This window comes from Crotalus tigris, unplaced genomic scaffold (assembly GCF_016545835.1).
Source record: "Crotalus tigris isolate CLP2741 ecotype Arizona unplaced genomic scaffold, ASM1654583v1 scf7180000019944.6993514239:2294586, whole genome shotgun sequence".
Classification (NCBI taxonomy): Eukaryota; Metazoa; Chordata; class Lepidosauria; order Squamata; family Viperidae; genus Crotalus; species Crotalus tigris.
Window position 1 is genome coordinate 986,459 of NW_024097783.1, and position 23,540 is coordinate 1,009,998.

The window sequence follows — 23,540 nt, forward strand, 5'->3', positions numbered from 1 at the left end:
AACCAAGTTCTGGTAGCCCCATTTTTCTGTAAACATTCACTGAAAGAACACTTTAAGGGAAAGATGGCTAAGTCTCATTACAAAAAGATTAATTTTCAAGTTGTATTTTCTTGTAAATTAAAATGTCTTTCTTTTGTTTACAGTGGAGAATCTGGTGCTGGTAAAACTGTGAACACAAAACGTGTCATTCAGTATTTTGCCACTGTTGCAGCAATTGGTGAACCTGGAAAAAAAAGCGTAAATACAAATGACATTTACTTTGTATAAATACAGTCACAAATAGCATGATAATTACCTATGATGCTTTAAAAGAATTCCAATTGGAAAAAAAACCACAAATGTTTTCTTCAGTAAGTTTGCATCATTGTTACAATAGTTACGACTGGGCTTCAGGTATAGCTTATAGGTATATTAAATATTCTCTCTCTATCTGCTTTTCCCAAATAATGTTGAAAATGATAATTTTGCAAATTATCCTCTTTCAGACTAAAGAGGAATGATTATAAAAGCTAGTTAAATTTGAATATAAAATGCCTCTGACCTAGAGGAAAAACACTGCTGTTTTGGTTATTTACAATATATATGTTTTGCTATTGTCCTATTGGAATAGATATGCTTTGCCATGAATTATACAGAGCATAAAGCAGCTCCTTCAGACAGGACAAGAAATGAACAGGTTTAACCAGCATATATTGAGCAAGTAATTGAAACACTGGTCTGATTCTAGGTGATCAGGACAAGGACTAGTCAGGACTAGTAGTTTTGACAGAAAAATCAATCCATGCCGCAGAAACTAAGTCTATACATAGGTACAATTTCTTGATTAAAAACAAGAATCTTAGAATTAAAATTATGTTGTGTCACATATTAAAGTGAATTGAAAAAGAAATACCTAGCAAAATCACAACTGGAAAGGATTGATAGATGAATATAAATTCTTGCCTTTTCTTCAATTTTGTTTTTATGTTTTGTTTTAAACAGCAGCCGGCCACCAAGACTGGGGTAAGTTATCTATATTTGATTATGTGCCATCAAACTATTGTCAACTCTTAGTGACTATGCAGATAGTCATCTATGTTACCAAAAATTAATCTAAGCATTTTCTGAAGTTTATAAGTCATGTGTGCTATAATGTTAGTGTTTCAAAATGTAAGTATTATTCATTTATTGAATAATAATTGCAGTAACTATAAAAGGAACACATGATTCACAACCCTTCTGTATTTACCAATTGCTTTTTTCCCATTTTTAAAATGGTTTATTTGAGAAACCGCCTCAGCTCGGTGGGACTGGCCCGCCCCACCTGCACTGGCAGAGAGGGCATCCTACAGATTCCATCAGTCAAGGAATTTTGGCTGGCGGAGACCAGGAGAAAAACCTTCTCCGTTGTGGCTGCTGCCCTTTGGAATGTCTTGCCTCCTGAAGTGAGATTGGCTCCCAGCCTCCTGACTTTTCATAAGAGCCTTAAACCTGGTTCTGCCAGATGACTTAGGGTACTAATGCGGGAGCTTCACACTGGAGATGGTTGACCAATTAAAAGCTAATCCCACATTCCCCCCCCCCCATTTGTGTATCTGGCTCCTTCCTCCTCCATCTTGTGTTAATGATTTTATTTTGTCTGCTTGTCATTTTATACTAAAATATTTTAATATTTTTGTAATGTTTAACAAAAGGCAATGTATTGCTGTATGTCACCCAGAGTCATTTGAAATGAGATGGGCTGCAAATAAATTTGATAAATAAAAAAACAAATTATGTAAATAAATAAATTTAATAAATAAATAAAAAATTAAGTAAATAAATAAATGTAATAAATAAAAACAAATTAAGTAAATAAATAAATAAATAAATTTAATAAATAAAAATAAATAAATAAATAGAAAATCTTGGTTGCACAGAAAGATGAAATTGTTTTGTAAGGCTAAGCTAATGTAATGTAGGCCATCTGACCAAATCCAGAGATTCAACTTCTGCATCATAAAATTCACTGGCTGACCTTGGGCCAGTCATTTTCTTTCTACCTAAACAGGTTATGGATATGAAATGGGAGAAAGATCATAGAAGTCAATTTCCTTGAGCTTCCAGAATAAAAGCATTTGAATTGCCCATAACCCTGATTTAATTGTTCTGTCCGAATATCTGAAGTTTTTTGACAGCATATTCTTTGCATAGTGTTGCATTTTTCTGTTATATCTAGGTTAAGCCAGAAATTGGGTATATGGTATATGGTTACATTCTAAAGGTACTTAAAATTTTTGCATTGTAAGGGAAACCTGGAAGATCAAATCATCCAAGCCAATCCAGCTTTGGAAGCTTTTGGGAATGCCAAAACTCTGAGAAATGACAACTCTTCACGTTTTGTAAGTAGGATTTCTAGCTCTGGAACCTTACCATCTTGCATTATTATGCTCATAAAACAGAAGCAGAAATTGAATTACATTAAAATCTGTTTTCTAATAGTACTGCATTCCTTGATTAAGTTATTGGATGGTTTTTTACAAGTAATGTCAACAGCTGTTCTGCTGTTACTTATTGGAACATTTTGGCATAGAAATTGTACCATCTTGGGATTTTAGCAACAACTTGGCAAGCTAAAGCATAAGCAAACAGTTGATTTATTCAGGTTTCATGAATAAAAATAAAATAAAAATGGCAGAAAAAGATGCTATTAGAAGTGACCCAGAGCGAATTCAGGTCAAAAATTTTATACAAGACATTTTCCAGCCCATCAATTCCAGCCAGTGATTTTTTTCTTCCTTTTATGATTCTGTAATCCCTTTTATCAGGGTGGAGTTGAAGCAACTGAATGAAACTGAGCATTTACTGGCCGGATCCCCTCCCTGACACCTACATAGAGTTCACAGCAGATATTTTGTTTTTGCGACCTTATAGAGAAATATCTGTCACTATCTAGGATTGAACTCTCAACCTCCTGAGTGTGAGGTGAGCGTCTTCACTTCTAGATCACTGCACCACTCAAATCCAGCCAGTGATAATTATCCTAAATCAGGATACAGTATTAAAAGTTTCTGTTTCCCTCAGAGGGAATCATTTCCTTTGTCAATATTCTTCTATTTCTGTGCTAGGTCTTTCATCTTACTACTGCCAATGCTGTCAGTGCTTTTCAACCTGTGGTATACACATCATTGATGGTATTCGGCACCTGGAAGGTGGTATGTGTATGATGGGTTCAAAAGCACTGTAAAAAAAGTGTAAAAGTGTAGCGGGGGGATGATCTGAAGTAGCGGCAACACCACACAGGCCATAGGAGAGTTAGCTGGAGCTGAGGTGTTGTTGGGGCTCTGCTGAACACCCAGGAACTGTGTGGGGCTCCAGCTGATTAGTGCTTCCAGAAGCACAGCCTTGGGGAAAGTAGGCAGCTGCAGCTACACCAAAGAGAAAGAGGGGGGGAGAGGAGAGGATATCAAAGGAGGTTTTGGAGGGAAAGGTAGAGAAAAAACATAATGTGGAAAGAGAAGGGGATGGAGTAAGATACAGAGAAACGCACAGCCTTGGGAAAAGGAGTCAGCTGCAGCTACACCAAAGAGAAAAGAAGGAGGGGGAGAGGAGAGGATATAGGTTTTGGGGGGATATGGAGAGAAAAGACAAAGAGAAGAGAAAGAGAAGGGGATGGAGTAAGAGAGATGGAGAAACATACAGCCTTAGGAAAAGGAATCAGCTGCAGCTACAATGAAAAGAAAATGAGGTGGAGGGAAGAGAGGAGAGGATAGAAAGGAAAAGGGAGAGAAAAAACAGATGACTGGGAAAGAGAAAAGGACGGAGAAAGAGAAACAGAGAAGAGGAGAGGATTCTTTGAGTTAACCAGAAGGAGAGAAGGGGATAGAACAGTGCACAGATTAATGTCAGAGAAAAAAGCACAAGTTTCCATTAAAAGTGTGGAAAGTGGGTGTACAAATAATCCTTAACCTACAACCACAATTGAGCCCAACATTTATGTTGTTAAGTGAGAAGTTTGTTAAATCAGTTTTGTCCCATTTTATGACTTTTCTTGCCACATTTGTTAAGTGAATCACTGCAGTTGTTAAATTAGTAACACAGTTCTTAAGTGCATCGGATTTCCCCATTGACTTTGCTTGTCAGAAGGTTGCAAAAGGGGATCACATGACCCTGGGACACTGTGACCATCATAAATATGAATCAGCTGCCAAGCATCCGAATATAAATCATGTGACCCTGAGGATGCTATAACAGTCATAAGTGTGAAAAATAGTCATAAGTCACTTTTTTCAGTGCTGTTTTAACTTCAAACAGTCACTTAGTAAACTGTTGTAAGTCAAGGACTACCTGCACTTGATCACTTTTTTCATTTGTTTTTGGTCATCAAGTTTTTGACACCTTGCTGGTGGTACTCAAATATTCCCATATCCTAAAAGTGGTATAATCTTTGAAAAGGTTGAAAAGCACTGGCTTAGAGAATATACCGTTTAATCAGAAACATACCCTAGAACTACAGAGTCTAAGTTTATGGAGTTGGTCCTCCCACAAATTCTATGCTTTATGGGCTCAGCAAACTCTGTCCAATTGATTTTTCTCCTCAGATGTAAATTTGCTAGAAGTTATGGTAGACACCATTGAATGTGATGCTATCTACATCCTTAACTACCTCACTATTGCCTGTATAGTTATAAAATACTGTCACATAAGAAAAGAACAGAACAGAATAACAGAGTTGGAAGGGAACTTAGAGGTCTTCTAGTCCAACCCCCTGCTCCGACAGGAAACCCTGTACCTTTTCAGACAAATGTTGTCCAGTTACTTCTTAAAAACTTCCAGTGCTGGAGCATCCACAATTTCTGGAGGCAAGTTGTTCCACTGATTAATCTAATTTGGGAAATTTCTCCGTAGTTGTAGGTTGCTTCTCTCTTTGGTTAGTTCCTATCCATTGCTTCTTGTCCTGCCTTCAGGTGCTTTGGAGAATAGATTGACTCCCTCTTCTTTGTGGCAGCCCCTTAGATATTGGAACACTGCTATCATGTCACCCCTTGTCCTTCTCTTCATTAAACTAGACATACTCAACTCCAGTAACCAATTCCCTAATCATCTGTTTATCATTAATAAAGGTGTAATAGGGAAATATCTGCCCATCTGCCCTCTTGGAATTAAATATATTAGACCATTTACACATTCCTGGCATGAAGTGTTTACTTAGGTTTTTGCAAAATTCCTAAATATACATGCTTACATTTTGTACTTATCTAGGAAGTGTGACGGTAGTCCAAAGGAAACTTCTTCAAACTGATACCTTCCATTTGTGTTCGGACAACAATTTTAGAATTGGTTATCCTTGACTAAACTGAAAAATACAAGATAGTTTAATGAACTTGTGGATAGAGAGGGATACTACTGTATCTATATTTCACTGCCTTCCTCTAACATTGTTCATTCCCCAAAGAATACACTTCTTATATCAAGTAATGGTCCAAAGCTTTAATTAGTTTTGATGTTTATTAAATGCATCCCATTTTTCACCCTTTGGATTATTTCCCACTGAAATCATTATTATTCACTGGAAACGAGAAGGAACTCCCTCATGCTTTGCAAGTATCTTCCTGTTTATAGTGAGTTATATGAATTTTGGTGCTCTTATAACACAGGAAAAGCTATGAATTATAAGGTCATCAGATTTGGATTGCAAAAGCTTTATTGTCATTTGAATCTTTGTAGTCCATGTTTGGTAGCCATTCTAAATTAGATAGAAGTACAGTATGTGAAAAATAGGTATGCAGGTAATTGTTCTAGATCAATTAGCAGTAGCAGTGGGATATAACTTGCTTCCCAGAATATGTTCAGTGCAATATTCATACAGTATTATGGGTTGAAAAAGCAGAAAGACCATCTAAAGTTTATAAATAAATAAATAAATACAGGGCTTTTTACTGATAAAACAAGTACAGCACAGTTTTGTATATGTGAAACATAATGAGTCCTGTGTAATATTCTGTAAGGGAGGCAGCAAAAACAAGCTGGTCACAATAAAACCAAAGGAAGTATTTGTTCTAATTATGGCTGCAAAGCTGCAGAAACCACAGTAGACTCCAAATTCACACATTAAAAAAAAAAGACCGAAGTTCCAGACAATTTGAAAACTATCTATGCTGTTGTAAACTGATAATGTATTTTAAGTCTCTGTATATACTTGCATAAAATGTGTGTCTTTCCAGAAGGAGGAGGAAGAATAAAATGCATATATCTTTTCACAGATAACTGAATATCACCTTTTCTTAAGCAGTCCTAAACAAGCAGACTCCATGTATACCAGTGGTAGATTATTCATCTGTCAGAATGTTTTAGAAAGCCTTTTGACTTAGAATAGTTCCAAACCAGTGCTTCACAGCACTTTGGGGAATGGCTATAGACTTGGTTATTGTCACAGTTTTGTTTTGGAAAAAAATGTAATTTTTTTCTAGAGTTGAGCTTCTCCCAGTAACCTCTATGCTTACCTAGTTCTCTTGACAACATGTCAAATATATTCTAGCTGCTCTATTTTTCTGGATTTTTTAAAATCACTAATCTAGCTAATTCCTGCAGCAATGTACCTTTCTTTTTTGTATGTGATGTTTTTCTATATCTAACAATAGTTCAGGACATGGAATCATATTTTGGCTATTTTCTGTTGATGTTGCACAGTCATTGGAACATTGTCCACAAAATCTCGGCAAAAATTAAAATAATCAGGGATATGATTCAGACTATTTTACAGTGACTGCTAGAGAAAAATGCATTTGTTTTATCTAAAGTCAAATAGGGAAACCTGCTCAATCATCTTAAATGACTGTGGGAAAACATAACAGGATAAGGTAATATTGAGCATCCTGCTAATGTTTCTCAGCAGGAGATATTCAGTACCATATTGCTTCTGATATTAGAGATTATAGTCATCATGATCAGCAAATGCTAAAATACAATTAATAAGAATAATAATTTTAGGTTAATATAAGTACAGTATGGTTCTTGCTTTTTTCCATAATTATTGACAATTTGATTTTATAATCTGGTTTCATGCTTCACAACTCAAGGTGATCAAAAGTAGCTCACTGAAAAGAATCATCAAACAAATGTCTTGTCAAAACAAAGCTAGACCATTTCACAGAGACCTACTAGTAATACAGTCATAGTCCTGGCAGTGATAAAAGAATTCAATAGTGCTGATTAGAGCTGATTGTGGTAATGTTATTATTCAGAAGCAATTGCCTATTCTTGAATAGATCACTACTTTTAAGGTGGTCTTCAAGCAATCTGGCATTGGAAATAACATCTGTGGATTTAGAAGCTGTGTGTTTCTGTGTCAAAGTCAGAATTCTTGATTGTGATGTATCAGAAGTAGTGGAGGTGAGTTTATCAAGATCTCTGAGTAAAGCTTGGGAACATACATGGCAAACTCTTTTCTAGCCATCATCACCATGACTTTAAAGAAGATTCATCCTTCCAAGGAGTCATGTTTTTTTAATTATGTATTGGGGAAACAATTTGTTTCATTTGTCTGAATCATCCACCATTAAACTAGATTAATGAAACGTAACAGTATGTGTAAACCAAGACACTATTGAATATAAATTGTATCTTATTGCTTACTCTAAATAAACCATTGCATTTATGCAATAAGCAATGATTTAAATAAACCATGTTATCGCATAATGTATGAATCAGCCACAGATTTATCAAAACATCCAAACAATGCAATTATCAAAGCAAGCTTATAGTAATAAAGTGGATATATTAGCTCTATATATTGTCATTTTCACATGTTTTTAAATTTTGTATAATAGGGTAAATTTATCAGGATCCATTTTGGGACTACAGGCAAGCTATCATCTGCTGATATTGAAATCTGTAAGTAGCATACTGTTTGTTGTAACTATAGACTTTATATTTCATATACAACTTTCAACCTATTTTTCAGTTTAATTCTTCACTCTCCACTAGATCTTTTAGAGAAATCCCGAGTTATTTTTCAACAACCAGGTGAAAGAGACTATCATATCTTCTATCAAATCTTGTCAGGAAAGAAAGCAGAGCTACAAGGTAATAAAAAGGAAGACCATGCTTTATGTGGATATATATATTCTGGATAGATGGGTGGATAGAAGAATTGAGAAAGAAAAATGGTAATGTGAAATAACAAACATTTCAATAAAATAATAACACTGCAAAAAAAGTAAGCAATCTGGAAAACTTTTAGTAGTTAAAATGATATCATTATTGGCCATATTAATCACAGATTCTTAGTCTGCAAATTCTTTCCTTATCCAGCACTTTAGCACATATGGAACTTCTGTTAGATAATGCTGCATGTGTATAGAAGAAAAGAATGAAGTTTCTATGAATAATTTGTGTTTAAGGTAGAAGATTGCATACACATTGATACATATATAGCAGTGAAATGCTAGAATTCCACTATTGGTCAAGGTAGACAGTACTGTCTATATGGATTTTAACTTATGTACCTCAGTTGATGTCTTGTATTGGGATTCTGGATATAATTCTGGATGAACAGAAAGCCGAGCTACTGATAATACTTTACATAATTTGAAAGAGGAGGTTCCTTTCCATCCATTTTTTACTTACATCTATATTTTTATATGACTACATCTGTTATTACACATGACCATTTTTGAATTTCAGTAGCTGGTCCTGTTTATCATGTAGCTTTACACCCTATTTATGCATAGGGATTGTGCGTTTATATGGATGCTTCCTGTAATATGGGCAAAGCTTCCCTTTATACATGTCCTAAATTTCTGCTTGGCAAAAGCAGTAATAATCTCATTTTTTGTTCTTGTCATCCAGGCTGAGTGGACCATCTGCTAATTCCTTAACCAGTTAGCCTTTGCTATGGCCTAATTAAGGTAGATTAGAGGAACTGTTTCAAAGTGATTTTCAGCTAACAGGATTTGGATGGAAATATTCCACAGTGAAAATGTACCTTTCATGGTTAATTTATTCTTATGCTTTACTTGCTGGCCTGCATGGATTGTTGCATGGATAAACTGTGGTCCATACAATAGTTTTTATTTATTTATTTATTTATTTAATTTTATTTATATGCCGCCCAATCCCAAAGGACTCAGGGCAGTGTACAAAATTAAAACAATCATCTAACAATAATACAATAAAATAATACAATCATGCCGCATGTCCGATCATATCCTGCCCCCCCCCCAGGGACATCAGCCCCAGGCCTGCCAGAACAGGAGAGTTTTAACGGCTTTCTTAAAGGCCGGCAGTTTTGCTGTTACAATCAATTATTTACAGTCTGCACAGCTGTATATGTAGAATGGCAGAAAATTTACTAGAAGTAATAATTTTGTAAGAGATTCTAGTTGTTGACCACATTCTCTGATATCTTAATAAAATTTTGAAATAATCCTTTTGTCCTAATTACTATTATTATTGGGGGGGGGAGACGGGGATATATTTCTTGCCCTGATTTGGACATTTGAAATTACATTGCTTCTCTCCATGACATCAAGATATTAGAATCAACTAAACACAATTTTGTTGGACTTTTGAAATATGAGAAGCCGTGTAAATGTCTTTGCCCTTTATTATTTGTAGCAGAAGAAGGATCAGCAAGCACATCTGCCTATGCAATTTGACTGAAAAGCTAAGCAGGGTGTAGGATATGAGTCTACTGATCTTGTGGAGTTAATTGCATAAGTATAAGAATGCGTCATTAGATGGAACTATTCAGAGAGACTTGATTATCCAGGCAAATAAAATAAAAAATAAAATAAAGCTAATTTATAGTTTCAGAATGGTTTGGAATTCAAGATCTTTTTATTGCTGTTGAAAATGTGTTCATGTTATCACTATCACTATTATGTTAGGTTGATTTCTTTCTGAAGGGCTAGGAATGTCAATGAAAGTTCTTTATAGGAACTAGGTTAATACAAGCAAAGAAGTGGAATAAGCCATTTTATAGAGATTAAGTGTGGGTTTATATATTTTTCAACAATATATATTGTTTGGCACTAATATTGTTGAACTGCATTGTTCTGTTCTATAAATCCCATTGAATTGGTGGAACTTATTTCAGTGTAAATATATGCAGGGTTGCATAGTGATATAATTTAAAAATAGAAACTGCACACATTTGTGTAGATCTAATTTCCCAGCAACTTTGATGTATGAATTACACGTGTGCTGGACTATATTTTGACTTAACAGGAGCCCAGACCTTGAGAGAATAAACTGTTTTATTTTTTCCTCATTTGCAGATATGTTATTGGTCTCAACAAACCCATATGACTATCACATCTGTTCACAAGGTGTTGTTACTGTGGATAATTTAGATGATGGGGAAGAGCTGATTGCAACTGATGTAAGACTTGTTTTTTTATTAAAGTACAAAAGGGCATAAGCTGTTCAGTGAGAACAATAGCAATTTTCTTATTTGAGTCAGTTCAAACCAATCCATATAAATTGTCTCACTCAACAGAATTGCTGAGCATAAATATGCAGTGAATACAGGATCAGTACATCAAAAGAGGATAGTTTTCAGTATGCAGAATGGTCTTAAGAGTGAGTCATCCTTAGCCTTCCTGTATATTATTTCAGAACAGGACTGTACCAATAAACCCATGCTATCTAATGACTTTCGTAAGTTGAGGTAAGAATGTAGCTCTGCTAGATCAGGTCAACAGCCTTCAAAGTTCAGAATTTTGATTCTAATAGTGCTTAACCAAAGCCAACCAGTGTGTTTGCAAACCAGAGATGGCAACATAGCAGTTTCCCGTTATTTCCTTGAAATGGATATTTGGAGGCATGCTGCCCTCAGCAGTGTGAAGTTAATACTGAAACTACAAGACAGCCTTTGATAAACCTGTCCTACTTACATTTTTTCCAACCTCATTTTAAAGCTACTTAAGGTTATCAACAGTAATAACATCTTTGAATAAATATATCCAACATGTATTCAGGGAGTCTATTTCCCAGTTGGAGCACTCTGCTGCCCCTAGGATTTACCTAATTGTATTTTCCAAAACAGTTTGTTAAATGACGTGCTTCTTTTAAATATATTTTCCAAGTCTCATAATGTGCTGCTAATGTGTCTAATTGTTCCATCAGCATCAGGAAATAGAACATGAATAAGACTTTTCCAACAGTTTCAGCTTGAGTTTTCACTACTAGAAGAAGCACAGTAACACCAGCACTGCTACAAAGCAGCTCTGCAAAACAGAGCAGCATGTAGCTGAGGAGGCAAATAACAAAGTATCTTTTTCTTTCTTTTTAAATTTTTTAACAGCAAGCCATGGATATTTTGGGTTTTGTTGCTGATGAAAAATATGGTGCCTACAAACTCACTGGTGCAATTATGCACTTTGGAGACATGAAATTTAAACAAAGACCCAGGGAAGAGCAAGCAGAAGCTGATGGCACAGAGAGTAAGCATTTTCTTTTTTGTTTACCAACTGCGTTCCTTTTCTTGTTTTGTAAATATTAGCATTGTTTTTCCTCTAATGTTATTTCCACATAGAAATCAAACTTCTTTGTGGGAATCTTATCTATAGATCAGTATGCTGCAGTTGGGCACAATCTGAGCATATGGTTTATGGGAGTGGATTGATGTAGGGGAAAGAAAACAGTATAGCTTTCAAAGACTGAAAGACATTAATTGCATAAAAAGAGACCAGAATAATTTTTCACCATTTGCTGAGCACTTAATGGAATGGAGAGGTTAACTCCTCACCATTCCCAATTCAAAAGATTCTATGATTCCCATCATTCCTTAATTAGAGTTAAAAGTAGTAAGTATTTTTTTCTGAGTGTTACCTTACCCATCATTTTGCAATGAGGACCTCAACATTACTATACAATACGATCTTCTGGGCAAGGCGGATCTGCTAGGAAGCCGTTGGATGACTTTCTTGTGCCATATATTGAAGCTGAAACCTTACTGTTTTGCTTGCATTCACTATTTACAAGACATAATTACCCATGTAAAATATACAGAATCTATGAAGACAATACATTCTTCATACTGGATACGTAGTTTGTTCTGTAATCGCTTCAGAATTAGTAGCTATTTTTTACATGATAATGTCTTCCAGACAATTGCCTAAATTATGATCTTATGTGCCCATTCTCTACACTTCCAGAGTAATACCTGCAAAATCACCTTGTATTCAATAGAATACACATTGAATTCTTTCTGAGCAATCAGTTTCTGTGTCATGAAAGAATATCTATGCATGCAGGTGATCAGATCACACTAATTAATTAACTATGGTGAAAGGTTTCAAGACGCATATGGTCCCCCAAAGTTTCATGTGTAATTGTTAACATGCCTTCTTCTATGTCAACTTTAATGTAACAGAAGGCAGGTAATTAAATTAGGGCTGTGTGATTCTTTAGATTAAATTTTGAAAAGCTACTGAGGGGGTGCAAATAGAGCAGCTGTCGGTGTCTAATTAAGAATCAACACCTTTTAAAAAATATTTCTCTCACTTTATTTTTCTCTTTGAACTGAAATGGACTCCTTGTGACTTTAGGGAAATCTGTCTATATATAACTAAAACTCTCATTGTCGTGACCTTTAATAGGCAAAATGGTACATCTTAGGGCAACAATTTTTGAACCAAGATACCTCAAACAGGCTAACTTACAGAATGTATCCAAAATCTGGGGCCCATGATTTTCAAGAATCCACATGTTTGGAGCTTCAGTGCTACTGGTTGCTGTGGTACTGCAGCTGCAGTCACATAGTCTTCATTGGTAACATTCCATGACAGTTTCCTAGCCAATTTTGTAATGCCTCATTCTTTAAACCTTACCTTTGAACTGTTTGAACCCTATCTTTGCTTTCTTTTGCAATATTCTCTTTTATATGCAGGCCTTTATATTTTATTGTTTTATTTTGTGATTGTTCTCTTTTTCTGTTTCCAGATATTACAATGTCTTCTATCCAGATTTTTTTTTTCTTTCTTATTAGCAATTTTTAAATCTGGGGTATTATGTAACAGGTGCTTGTCTGCCTGAATTCTAATGTCCCAGAGAATTTTAGCTTCTTAATTTTCTATTACTTTATTTTGTGGTTCCACCAGTTCTTGCCTGCCAGCTTATTATTATTATGGCTGATTGCAGTTTAGATTCGATTTGGCATTTTTTTCCCTATTGAATCCTTCTGAAGGACTTGGGATAGGTAGAGGTTGTTGATGGTGTTAAAGATATTGTAGATTGTAAGATGTTCAAGAAAGCTGAATTTGCCATTTTAATTATTATTATTTCTTAGTCCCACCTACAGCCTTGAAGTTCTCTGGTAGTATCCCATGCCAGTACTAACCAAATCCAGTTGTATTTGACTGTTAAGATTAAAAAAATGCTGGGTAGATGCTATTACATAACTGACCTATATTTCTGTTCATAAATACATACAAAAGTGGACATTTTCTAAATGTAAATATACAGTAAATATAAATGTAAATGCTATATACAGTATTTAATAAATAATGTAAATATGTGTTAACTCTTCAAAGCAGGCCAAGTGAGCTAGCAATCACCACACAGATTGAAGAAACATATTTTATTGTTGTAGGGCAGGGGTGTCAAACTGCCGGTTTGCGGGCTGGATGTGACACGTGGAAGCCACGCCCACCCCAGCTCTAGCAAGGGGAAAAAAGTCACGATACGTCACAACACGTCACGTGACATGGCAAGTTTGACACCACTGTTGTAGGGTATGGTAACTGAACTTTCTGCCCCTAAAAAAATAATGGCTGGCTATTTTGAATATTTTTTCCATGCTGCCTTCTTTTTCAGAACTGAATTTCATTTACTTTCCTTTAGCAGCTCTTCTTACAGTTCTTGCATATCTTTGATAAGGCTACTTCTGCATTCCTCTACCATATTCCAGCCCAGTTTTATGGACTACATAAAACTCTCTTCTTCAATTTTTTTTATAACAATAATATGTAAAGTAGATTGGGCTAATAAATCATGATTGTTCTCTGAGAAAACAATTGCATTTGTGCCCTTTCAGATAAAATAAAAAATTAAAAGCCTGTAGTGGAATCAATCTAAAAAAAAAGTTTTGCAGATTTATTTATCAAGATTGTACTAAAAAAGGAGAAAAATATATACTGTCCCAAAGTCCTCTATGTCTTAAGATGTCCAGTCCAAGACCCCCACTACATTGGCTCTGTTCAGTATAAATCAGAGTGAGAACTTCTAAGAAAGTTTAACCATTATCACAAAGATGGATGTCAGTTCACATAAATGTAGGCACCTTTAAACTCAGTTTTATGCAGGAGTTCAGAAGTTGGAACCTGAACAATTTTTTCCCTTCAAATTTCCACTAATGTCTCAATTAGAATAAGAATAAACAGTTATAACATTGCTTTGCATTAGATGATTATTATTATTATTTCTGTTCATGTAACTATGGTTTACATTTGTATTTTTTTAATTATATCTTGTTCAATGTCTCATTTTTTGATTACCTGACACTTGCAAATGTTATTTCAGTAATTAAAATAAATATATTTCTGTGCCACTGTATACAAACTGCTTATTAATTTTTCATTTTCTTCTGTTTTATTGTTATACACCTTGAGTGTCATCTAGGTAGAAATGCACCATATTTTGAAGTAATCATAATTATAAAGCTACAACCTTTTTCTAGACAGCTAGAATTTCGGCTACTCTGCCACCAGTTAATATTTTTTTTGCAAGAATTTTTTTTTTTTTTTTGCAAGAACTGTCTTCTTGGTCTCAGCATGATCATTTCTATGTGACTGAGACTATACATTGTCTGAGCTATAATGCTGACAAGTATGTGTTCTGCTAAGTACCAAGATTTTTTTCTTGAGCTAAATAAATGTCAACACATAACAATAGCTAGACTTCCAAGTATTAGTATTGGATGGACAATAAATCTAAACTACCTTTAGTAAAAATATATTATGGAGGTATTTTATTCTATTACATGTTTTACATTAAATGTACTTTTAGCTCACAATGATTATCAGCAGAGCTAGTAGTTGTATTATGGTTAAATTTCTGCTGGTATCATACATTTCATGTTATTCTTCTGCTTTGGAGTTCTGTCCTAGAATATGTTCTAGAAATCAAAAAAGCACCCATCCTCTTCCTGTTTTACTGATTGAAATGCTGTTTCTTTCAGGTGCTGATAAGGCTGCTTATCTAATGGGAGTTAACTCTTCTGATATGCTTAAGGGTTTGGTGCATCCAAGAGTGAAAGTTGGAAATGAGTATGTCACTAAAGGCCAAAATGTAGAACAGGTGAGAAATCCTTAAAACCACATAATCTATCAAAATGCCTCTTTCACATCCAGTTGATTCTTCTGTAAACAGAAGTATTATTACAAATACTGTATTTATATTTTTATTCCTATTGCTACAATTGTCCAGTATTTTTTCACATTCCATGACTATGACTTTTGAAAGGTCCAGTCAGCACCTGAACATCATAGTAGTTAATGATCACCAGACCAAGCCAAATGGACAGGATGTATTATACGGTTCCAGGTTTCAACAAAGTTCATATGAAATTTATCAAATTACAATAAAACTTTAGGCAAAACAATGTTTTTCTCCATAACTGCAGTCCCTTAATATAAACCTAGCCACAATGATAAAAATAAATCTTTGAGGGACACTTTGGTTCCACCATCTAAGAGTACTTCTGTAGAAATTTACAAATCTGCTGCTTATAACCACACAGCAAATAGTGTGTGGTAGAAATAAGACTGTAAATTCCTATGATTCTGAACTTGAATACTGTACAACACTCAAGCCTACCCAACTCTAAAGAACAATAAACTATGCAGCACATTTTAATGCAAATTTCAATTCAGCAAAGAAGTATATAGTTTGGGAACAGGAAAGCAAAATTACTTTGTGGCATTTCACACATTCTTTTTTCATAGCGAGTCTGAAAAAAAATATATGTAGCTGTTTTAAGGTATTTATTCATTTAATGTGAATGTGATTCTTAAATGCATCCAAATAGAAGCATCGTTTTTCAGGCTCATAAAATACAGGTTGCTCTAAGGAATAGCAAAGATGTATAAAGCACTCTAGAATCATTTCAAAGCATTCAGTCCTAGTAAACCAAGCCAATATTCAATATATATTGATGTCATGCTGCACAGTTCAATTATTGACATTTTATCCATTTTATTCAGCAATAGAAAAAGTGGGAGACTAGCAAATATTGTATAGTTCTCAGAATGGGTCTGTTATGGCTTTTCCTCCTAAGTTATTAGTGTATTCACTGAATCAAAGCTATTCCACAGCAGAAATGGAAGCAATGAGTTTTAATTAATATTTCTAACAGATGATAAATTTCATTACATTCTTCATTATATACCCAGCCATTGTTTCTCATGTTTCCTTAGGTTACCTATGCTGTTGGAGCTTTATCTAAGGCAGTATACGATCGAATGTTCAAATGGCTTGTTATTCGCATAAATAAGACTTTGGACACTAAATTACCAAGACAGTTCTTCATTGGAGTATTAGACATTGCTGGTTTTGAGATCTTTGATGTGAGTAATTGAAATGAAAAATGTCCACAAAAGAGCAAGTTGATTTAAGTTATTAGACTTTAATTGAGCATTTTCTTTGGAAAATTTTATTAAAAGAATTATTATTGTCCTCTAGTCCACGGCTTTTCAACCTTTTCACCGATTGTACCACTTTTAGGGTATGGCAATATTTGAGTACTACCTAGCAAGGTGTCAAAAACTTGATGACCAAAAAAACCCCCCTCCAAAACCTGTTCAAAGTTGCAATTGCACTGAAAAGACTTATGGCCATTTTTCACACTTATTGCAGCATGCCCAGGGTCATGTGATTTATATTAGGATGCTTGGCAACGGATTCATATTTATGATGGTCACAGTGTCCCAGGGTCATGTGATCCCCTTTTGCATTCTTTTGACAAGCAAAGTCAATGGCAGAGCTGCTGGTGGCCAAGTGCTAAGGCGGGACTTCCCTTCCTCCCTCCTTCCCTGCCTCCCTCTTTCTCATGCTCACCTCCTTCTGAAGGAAGAATTTGAAACACCCCCCCCCCCATATTTTCTCTCTTCCACATATTCAGCAAACAAAGAAAAGCTTCCAGAGACAGAAAAGACAAACTGCTGAGTGAACTACCTTAAAAAGGCACATTCCCCTTTAAGAATTAGCTACTGGCTAGAAAGGAAAGTTGAGCACAGCCGGCACTTAAGGAAGAAAAAAAATGTAGTAAGTATTGGTTGCCAGCTAAGGCAGCCTCCCCAAATGGCTCCATTCATAAGTAAAGGAATGCTACAGGCAAAATCCATTCAGGAGAAAAATACTTCAAAATCCCTTGCAGCAAAACTTACAGCTAACAATAGCAGAGCAATAGAAGTTAATACGAGACATCAGCCATCAGCCAAATAGAAATTGCCAAACACTCCTTAAGAACACAAAGCCCACATTGCACAAATCCTAGAACTTCAAAGTCACAAAAGCATATAAGAATCTTTCCACTCTCCATTTCCCTCCCTCCTCTGTGCCTCACCTCCAGGCATTGCTGCCTTTTTTCATTCCATTTGGAGGGTGACCCCTCCTCCACTGCATTTCTTGTAGATCAGCTCATGGCCGGCCTGCTTGATCTCTCCTCTCCCCCCACCCCCCCTCCTCCTTCTTCTTCTTCTTCTTCTTTTCCTTTGGTGCAGGTAGAGCTGATCCCATCCTCCCAAGGCTGCTGCTTTTTGTTCTCTCCCTCTCCCTCCCAAACTGCCTCCTTTTATAGCCTCTCCTATCTCTGCCCCCCTCCTCCTCCTTTCTCATGGGGAAGGGTGAGCCAGAAGTGAGCCTGGGACCTTTGCCTCGCCCTAGCCACTCTGCAGCTCCAGAGGACTCTCTCACAGTAAGTCCTTGCCTGCACTGGCTCTTTCCCTCCCCCACTACACTTGGCTAGGCAGGGCTGTGTATCACCTGCCATTTGTTAATGTACCACAAATGGTACGCGTATCACTGGTTGAAAAGTCCTGCTCTAGTCCACCCACTTCTTAGGCAATAACTAATCAGAAGATTTCTTCGTTAAAATAGTTTTCAGCAACCTTCATCAACCTGTTTCACTACATGCCTTCTAGGGGTTTTAGACTTAAACAGTCATAATATCCAGTATGATGACTTTAGTGTTATGTCTAAAGGCCAATGTTACTAGAAAACATCAGATTGGTGAAGCTTGGCTAGCACCTTGGAAAATTAGAAATGCAACTAATATTAAAATCTTGATTGCTTCCTGGGATCACTGATCTAATGTAAAATTAATATCAGCGGGACAATGATGACTTCATATCTTTGTGAAACATGCCTGAATAATTAGCCTAGAAGATTTTGTTAATTAAATCAATGACTGTTTTTTAAAAATGGCTACAATGTTTATGCACACTAAAACAGATCTTATATTTAAAGAAATTCAAGTTTTATCAAGCCATATAGAAATTTTGTCTTAGTTACTCTGTTTGATTCTATAAACATTGTTTTTTCTCTCTCTCTCTGCCTGAAGTATAATAGTTTTGAACAACTTTGCATTAATTTCACAAATGAAAAATTGCAACAGTTTTTCAATCATCACATGTTTGTCTTGGAGCAAGAAGAATACAAAAAGGAGGGCATTGAATGGGAGTTCATTGACTTTGGATTGGATCTACAGGCTTGCATTGATCTAATTGAAAAGGTACTAATAAATTCATCTAAGTCCCTGACTGTAAATTAATTTAAAAGGTTGAACTAGTGCTATACATTTGTCATTTTTTTCCAATAGTCATAAGAAGCCTGCATAACCTTTGGGTTGGCAAGTTAAATGTACTTAAATGTGTTTACAGCATGGCCATCAAGTTCTGATTTTTCTATGTAGGATTAAAGGAATTAAAAAGAAGGATCAGTTTCTTGACAGACCATTACTAACAACATGTAGTTTTATGGGTCACAAAGCATATAGATCTGAGTATTAAATGCTTTAGTTTCTATCTCTTTCCTTGAGAAAAATATGTCAGCCCATCAAAGTATTTTGAAAGCAAAAACATCAATATTATGTCAGCAACTAGGATAAAATCTAACATCTTCACATGCTATGTCAACAAGTTTTATAGCAGATGGAAAGAATAATAGATTAATGATTATGATAAAAAAAACCCAACTCTGTACCAGTAGCATTCATTGCTGGCAACATACTGTATATAGTTGGAAGAACAGATTCCTAAAGTAATTCCCATTGATCGTGACGGCTTAGTATTTTAGCATTGTGGTACAACAAGGATGCAATTTGGGAAGTCTGTCATTGTTTGTTTATTATTCTGGGTTTTTTTGCTAACAGCCCTTGGGCATCCTTTCTATCCTTGAAGAAGAATGCATGTTTCCAAAGGCTACAGACATGACCTTTAAAGCCAAACTCTATGACAACCATCTTGGCAAATCACCCAATCTGCAGAAACCAAGGCCTGACAAAAGGAGGAAATACGAAGCACATTTTGAACTTCTGCATTATGCTGGAGCAGTAAGAGCTTCCTTCCTTCCTTCCTTCCTTCCTTCCTTCCTTCCTTCCTTCCTTCCTTCCTTCCTTCCTTCCTTCCTTTCTTCCTTCTATCCTTCCTTCCATTTGCAGTTGGAAACATCTTATAAAGTTTTTCTTCTATTATATCACTTTTTGTAGACTTATATCCTGTGGGGAATTAAATGCCATGGAACAATGAAGCATAGTGAAATTGGAAGATGGGAAGAGTGAAAAAATATTTTTAGCAAAAAGAGAAACTGGGAAAAGGCTGGGATTTGAAGTGGAAATGTTTTGAATCTACTTTTTGCACTAATAATGTATATCTTAGAATTCAGCAAATAAAAATCAGAATACCACTTTTAGTACACTTTATGCCTACTTCTTCTCACCTTTATACTAATAAAATTCATGCAATATAATGTACAATAAATGCTTGGATAGGCAAGCCAGAAATATACAACCTTCGGCCAACAAAGCACACTTAAAATTTTTGAACAGGGCTAGGGTTTGGCATAGATTGCCAATTTTTGTTTTTTTTTAATAGCATATTGCACAATTACAATGCTAATTGGTTGCTGAAGTTTTTTTTTTTTTTACCTCAAACTGACATCACTGAGCTTTTATTTTTCAGCAAACATGTATAGAAAAGGCTCCAAGGACTGGAAAGAAGAGAGCTGTGCACAAAAAATACAGATTTATGAATATGTTAAACTAAAACCAGGCCAGCCACTTTATGGTTTAATGTCTTGTATGCATCAGACCATTTTTTTAGTACATCTTTAAAAATATTTTTAAAAAATCATTTTTAAGAAGATTGATCCAAATTGAACAAAACAGCTTTCAATCTGTCGTTCATTACTTAGCTTTACCTATTAGAAGCACCTCCAATAAGATGCTTCTACCATGTAGAGTCAAGAAAATGCTTGATTATGGATGAGGTGAAGCATGTAGCACTGCATTACTTTGGTCTCTCCATTTTCATTTGGAAAGAAAGCGATTGCCAATGTAGGTCAAGAACTCACACATTGGAAGGCAGTGTTTACAAAGATACTTCCTGAATGTTAAGGGCTCACTCATCAAAAAGTTAGTGTAGCTGAGGGGGAAAAAAAGACCAGGATGAAAGTGAATATTTGGTTAATTAAATACAGTAAATCATATAAATTATGCTGGATTAAGTGTAATGTAGTGTAGAACATCTTTGTTATTATGAATTAAAGGAAATAAAAGGCTGGGAGGCCAGGCAGAAGAATGGGAAAATGAGTATTCTGGAAGTATGATATGTTACCAAGATCAATTATATTTTAGTCACCATTTAAAGACCAAAAAACAAAATACCTTTTCCCATATACAGGTAGTCCTCAGCTTACAACAGCTAGTTTAGTGACCGTTCAAAGTTATAATGGCACTGAAAAAAGTGACTTATGACTATTTTTCATATTTACGATTGTTGCAGCATCTGCATGGTCATGCGATTCAAATTCAAAGGCTGGGCAGCTGACTCATATTTATAATAATTATAGTGTTCTAGGATCATGACTTCCTAACAAGCAAAATCAGACAAGCTAAATTCACTTGACAATCATGTTACTAACTTAATTGCAGTGATTAACTTAACAACTGTGGTGAGAAAGGTTGTAAAATGAGGCAAAAATTATCTTAACAAATATCTCATTTAGCAATAGAAATTTTGGGATCCACTGTGGATGTAAATCAAGGATTACCTGTACTTCATAGGTCAAAACTGACTATAGAATTGATGTCAAGTAAAAAGACAATTATTGTTTGGATAGTTTAGTTTCTAGCTTGCTGGCTTTAAAATTCTTTTTGGTACTTCTTTTAGGTGCCCTATAACATAATTGGTTGGCTTGAGAAAAACAAAGATCCACTCAATGAAACCGTGGTGGGTATTTTTCAGAAATCTTCCAACAAACTTCTGGCCAGCCTATTTGAAAATTATGTGAGTGCTGACAGTGGTAAGTAGAAGAATCTTATATTTTATTTCTTACATCACATACTAGAAAATGTGGCTTATAAACATATTAGCTTATAACCTTGGAATATTTGGCAGTGGCAAATGTTAGGCATATAAATATCTCTCTGGGGAGCAGAGTAAGAGTCACGAATTCAAATTGTTGGTACCTCGTTAAGTCTTTTTGCTGGCTTTGCTTAAATAATAATTATAAAGCAGATATTAAAGGGTGCTTTACTTGTAAAAATATGTTTCATAACTAAATATTGCCTATTAGGGTAGGAGCAGAAGCAGTGGGTTGGAATTATAAGGAAGGAATTTCAGAGATATTTCCTCAATGTGAGCACTGTCAGCTAATGGAGTAGGCTTCCACATGATTGGTGCGGAAACAAAGATTGGATCTCAGAGATGCTCTAGTACAGGGCTTTTCAATCTTTTCACAGATTGTACCACTTTTAGGACATGACAATATTTGAGTACCTCCAGTGCTTAGCAAGGTGTCAAAAAATGACTAAAAAAAGGGGGAGGGGGATTTTGAGTTTTACTGATTAGATTCATTTGTTGTTATAGAAATGGCTAGTTTATAATATTATGGAAAAGTAAAAAGTTGAGGTTCAATGTTAATGCTTCCTTCTGCTGCAACAGAGGAAGTATGTTCTTTTTCCCTTCTCCCCCTCACTCCCCCCCTTTTTCCTCCCCACTGTGTCCTACTATTTGCTTTTGTATTTTATTCTATAATCTAATAAAATATTACAAACTGTAGAAAAAGAAAAAAAAAGTACGAGTTTTAATTTATTCAGTGACTGTTCCTTTGCTGAATCACTTTCCCTTTGCACAGACAAATGTATGATGAATTTATCCATGTTTATTAATATGCACCACTACCAGCTAGTTTAGGGGTGTTCAAACTTGGCATTTTTAAGACTTGTGGACTCCTGAGCTAGCTGGTTTGCCCTTCTGAGCTCTTCCACAATATAGTAAGAATGCACCCCCCTAATTCCTTCCCTGTACCCTTAAAGACACAGCAATCAAGTGCAAAGCAAGAAAATAAAGAAAAACAAACTGTTTTTTTCCTCTTTAAGCTGCCTCAGGCATGTCACATGTCACAACGTTACAATTCTAGACTGAAAGGCTCTGACAATTGTGAAAAGCTTTAGTTTTAAATTAAGCCTGTTTACCTTCAAAGACAACTTTCTAAAAGCCACAGACAGACTCAATTAAAGGGGGTAAAACCAGGGCTTTTTTAGTCATAGAACGCCCAGAACGGAGTTCCAGCACCTTTTTTGGGTGGAACTTTGTACGGTAGGTAAGGCGGGTTGTATGACGTGTGTGAGTTCCAGCACCTTTTTTTTTTTTTTTACAAAAAAAGCACTGGGTAAAACTAACTACATTTGTTTAAAGGGGTTAAACCTTTCCTGTTGTCTTTTTTTCCCTTTCCCCAGCCAAACCACATTCTTTTATAGCCTCTCCCCCCCCCCTTTTCTTCAGTTCACCTCCAGTTCCAGCTGCTTCTAGAAGCACCAATCAGCTGGAGCCCTGCCAGCTCCTGGGGCTTCTGCTGAGCCCAGACACTCCTGCAGCTGTAGCTGCCTCTCCCTCAGGCTTGGCTCACTTGGGCTCATTCCCTTCCCCTGCTACACTTGGCTAGCAATTGCGTACCACCTGCCATGTGGCAAAGTACCACATGAGGTACCATACCACCGGTTGAAAAGCCCTGCTCTAGTAGATGCTATGATGTAGAGCAGGGGATTGAACACAATGGCTTCTATGGTTCCCTTTACTTCTTTATACTACTTGTGCTACTCAAAGATTATACTGTTTTATAATCTTTGAGTAGCACAGGTATTTGTAAATCAGCCGTACTATAAGATACACATATGAGGAAGCTAAGATAATCTATAGTTTTGATCAATAAAGAAATATATTTGTAGCTCAGGGTTGAAATAAGGAGTTTCCTCTCTAGCACTGATGGTTTTAATTAGTTTGGGTAATAAAATGTCTGCAAGAAAACAGCCAAGCTCAGAGAGCATCAAGGACCACATATACACCCCTATAGTTTGA

The 23,540-nt window shown here is 35.7% G+C and overlaps 1 protein-coding gene and 1 long non-coding RNA gene across 3 annotated transcripts in view; one reads left to right on the plus strand and one right to left on the minus strand.

Moving 5' to 3' along the window:
* The window catches only part of MYH15 (myosin heavy chain 15), a 107,830-nt gene that overhangs the window by 16,690 nt on the left and 67,600 nt on the right, over positions 1–23,540 (plus strand). The window contains exons 7-18 of the mRNA XM_039364995.1: positions 144–237; positions 982–1,002; positions 2,268–2,360; positions 7,788–7,851; positions 7,945–8,043; positions 10,239–10,342; positions 11,267–11,405; positions 15,143–15,261; positions 16,380–16,529; positions 18,524–18,694; positions 19,334–19,513; positions 21,351–21,483. Coding sequence (XP_039220929.1) covers positions 144–237; positions 982–1,002; positions 2,268–2,360; positions 7,788–7,851; positions 7,945–8,043; positions 10,239–10,342; positions 11,267–11,405; positions 15,143–15,261; positions 16,380–16,529; positions 18,524–18,694; positions 19,334–19,513; positions 21,351–21,483 — 1,367 coding nt within the window. The remainder of the gene's footprint in view (positions 1–143; positions 238–981; positions 1,003–2,267; positions 2,361–7,787; positions 7,852–7,944; positions 8,044–10,238; positions 10,343–11,266; positions 11,406–15,142; positions 15,262–16,379; positions 16,530–18,523; positions 18,695–19,333; positions 19,514–21,350; positions 21,484–23,540) is intronic.
* Positions 1–23,540, minus strand: part of LOC120317938 — a 223,953-nt gene that overhangs the window by 5,199 nt on the left and 195,214 nt on the right. Inside the window, exon 5 of one of the 2 annotated variants that reach the window (XR_005559361.1) lies at positions 4,922–5,314. The exons of the other annotated variant lie outside the window; for it this stretch is intronic. This is a non-coding gene — a long non-coding RNA (uncharacterized LOC120317938). Of the gene's footprint in view, positions 1–4,921; positions 5,315–23,540 lie in introns of those variants that run through there. 2 annotated transcript variants of the gene reach the window in all.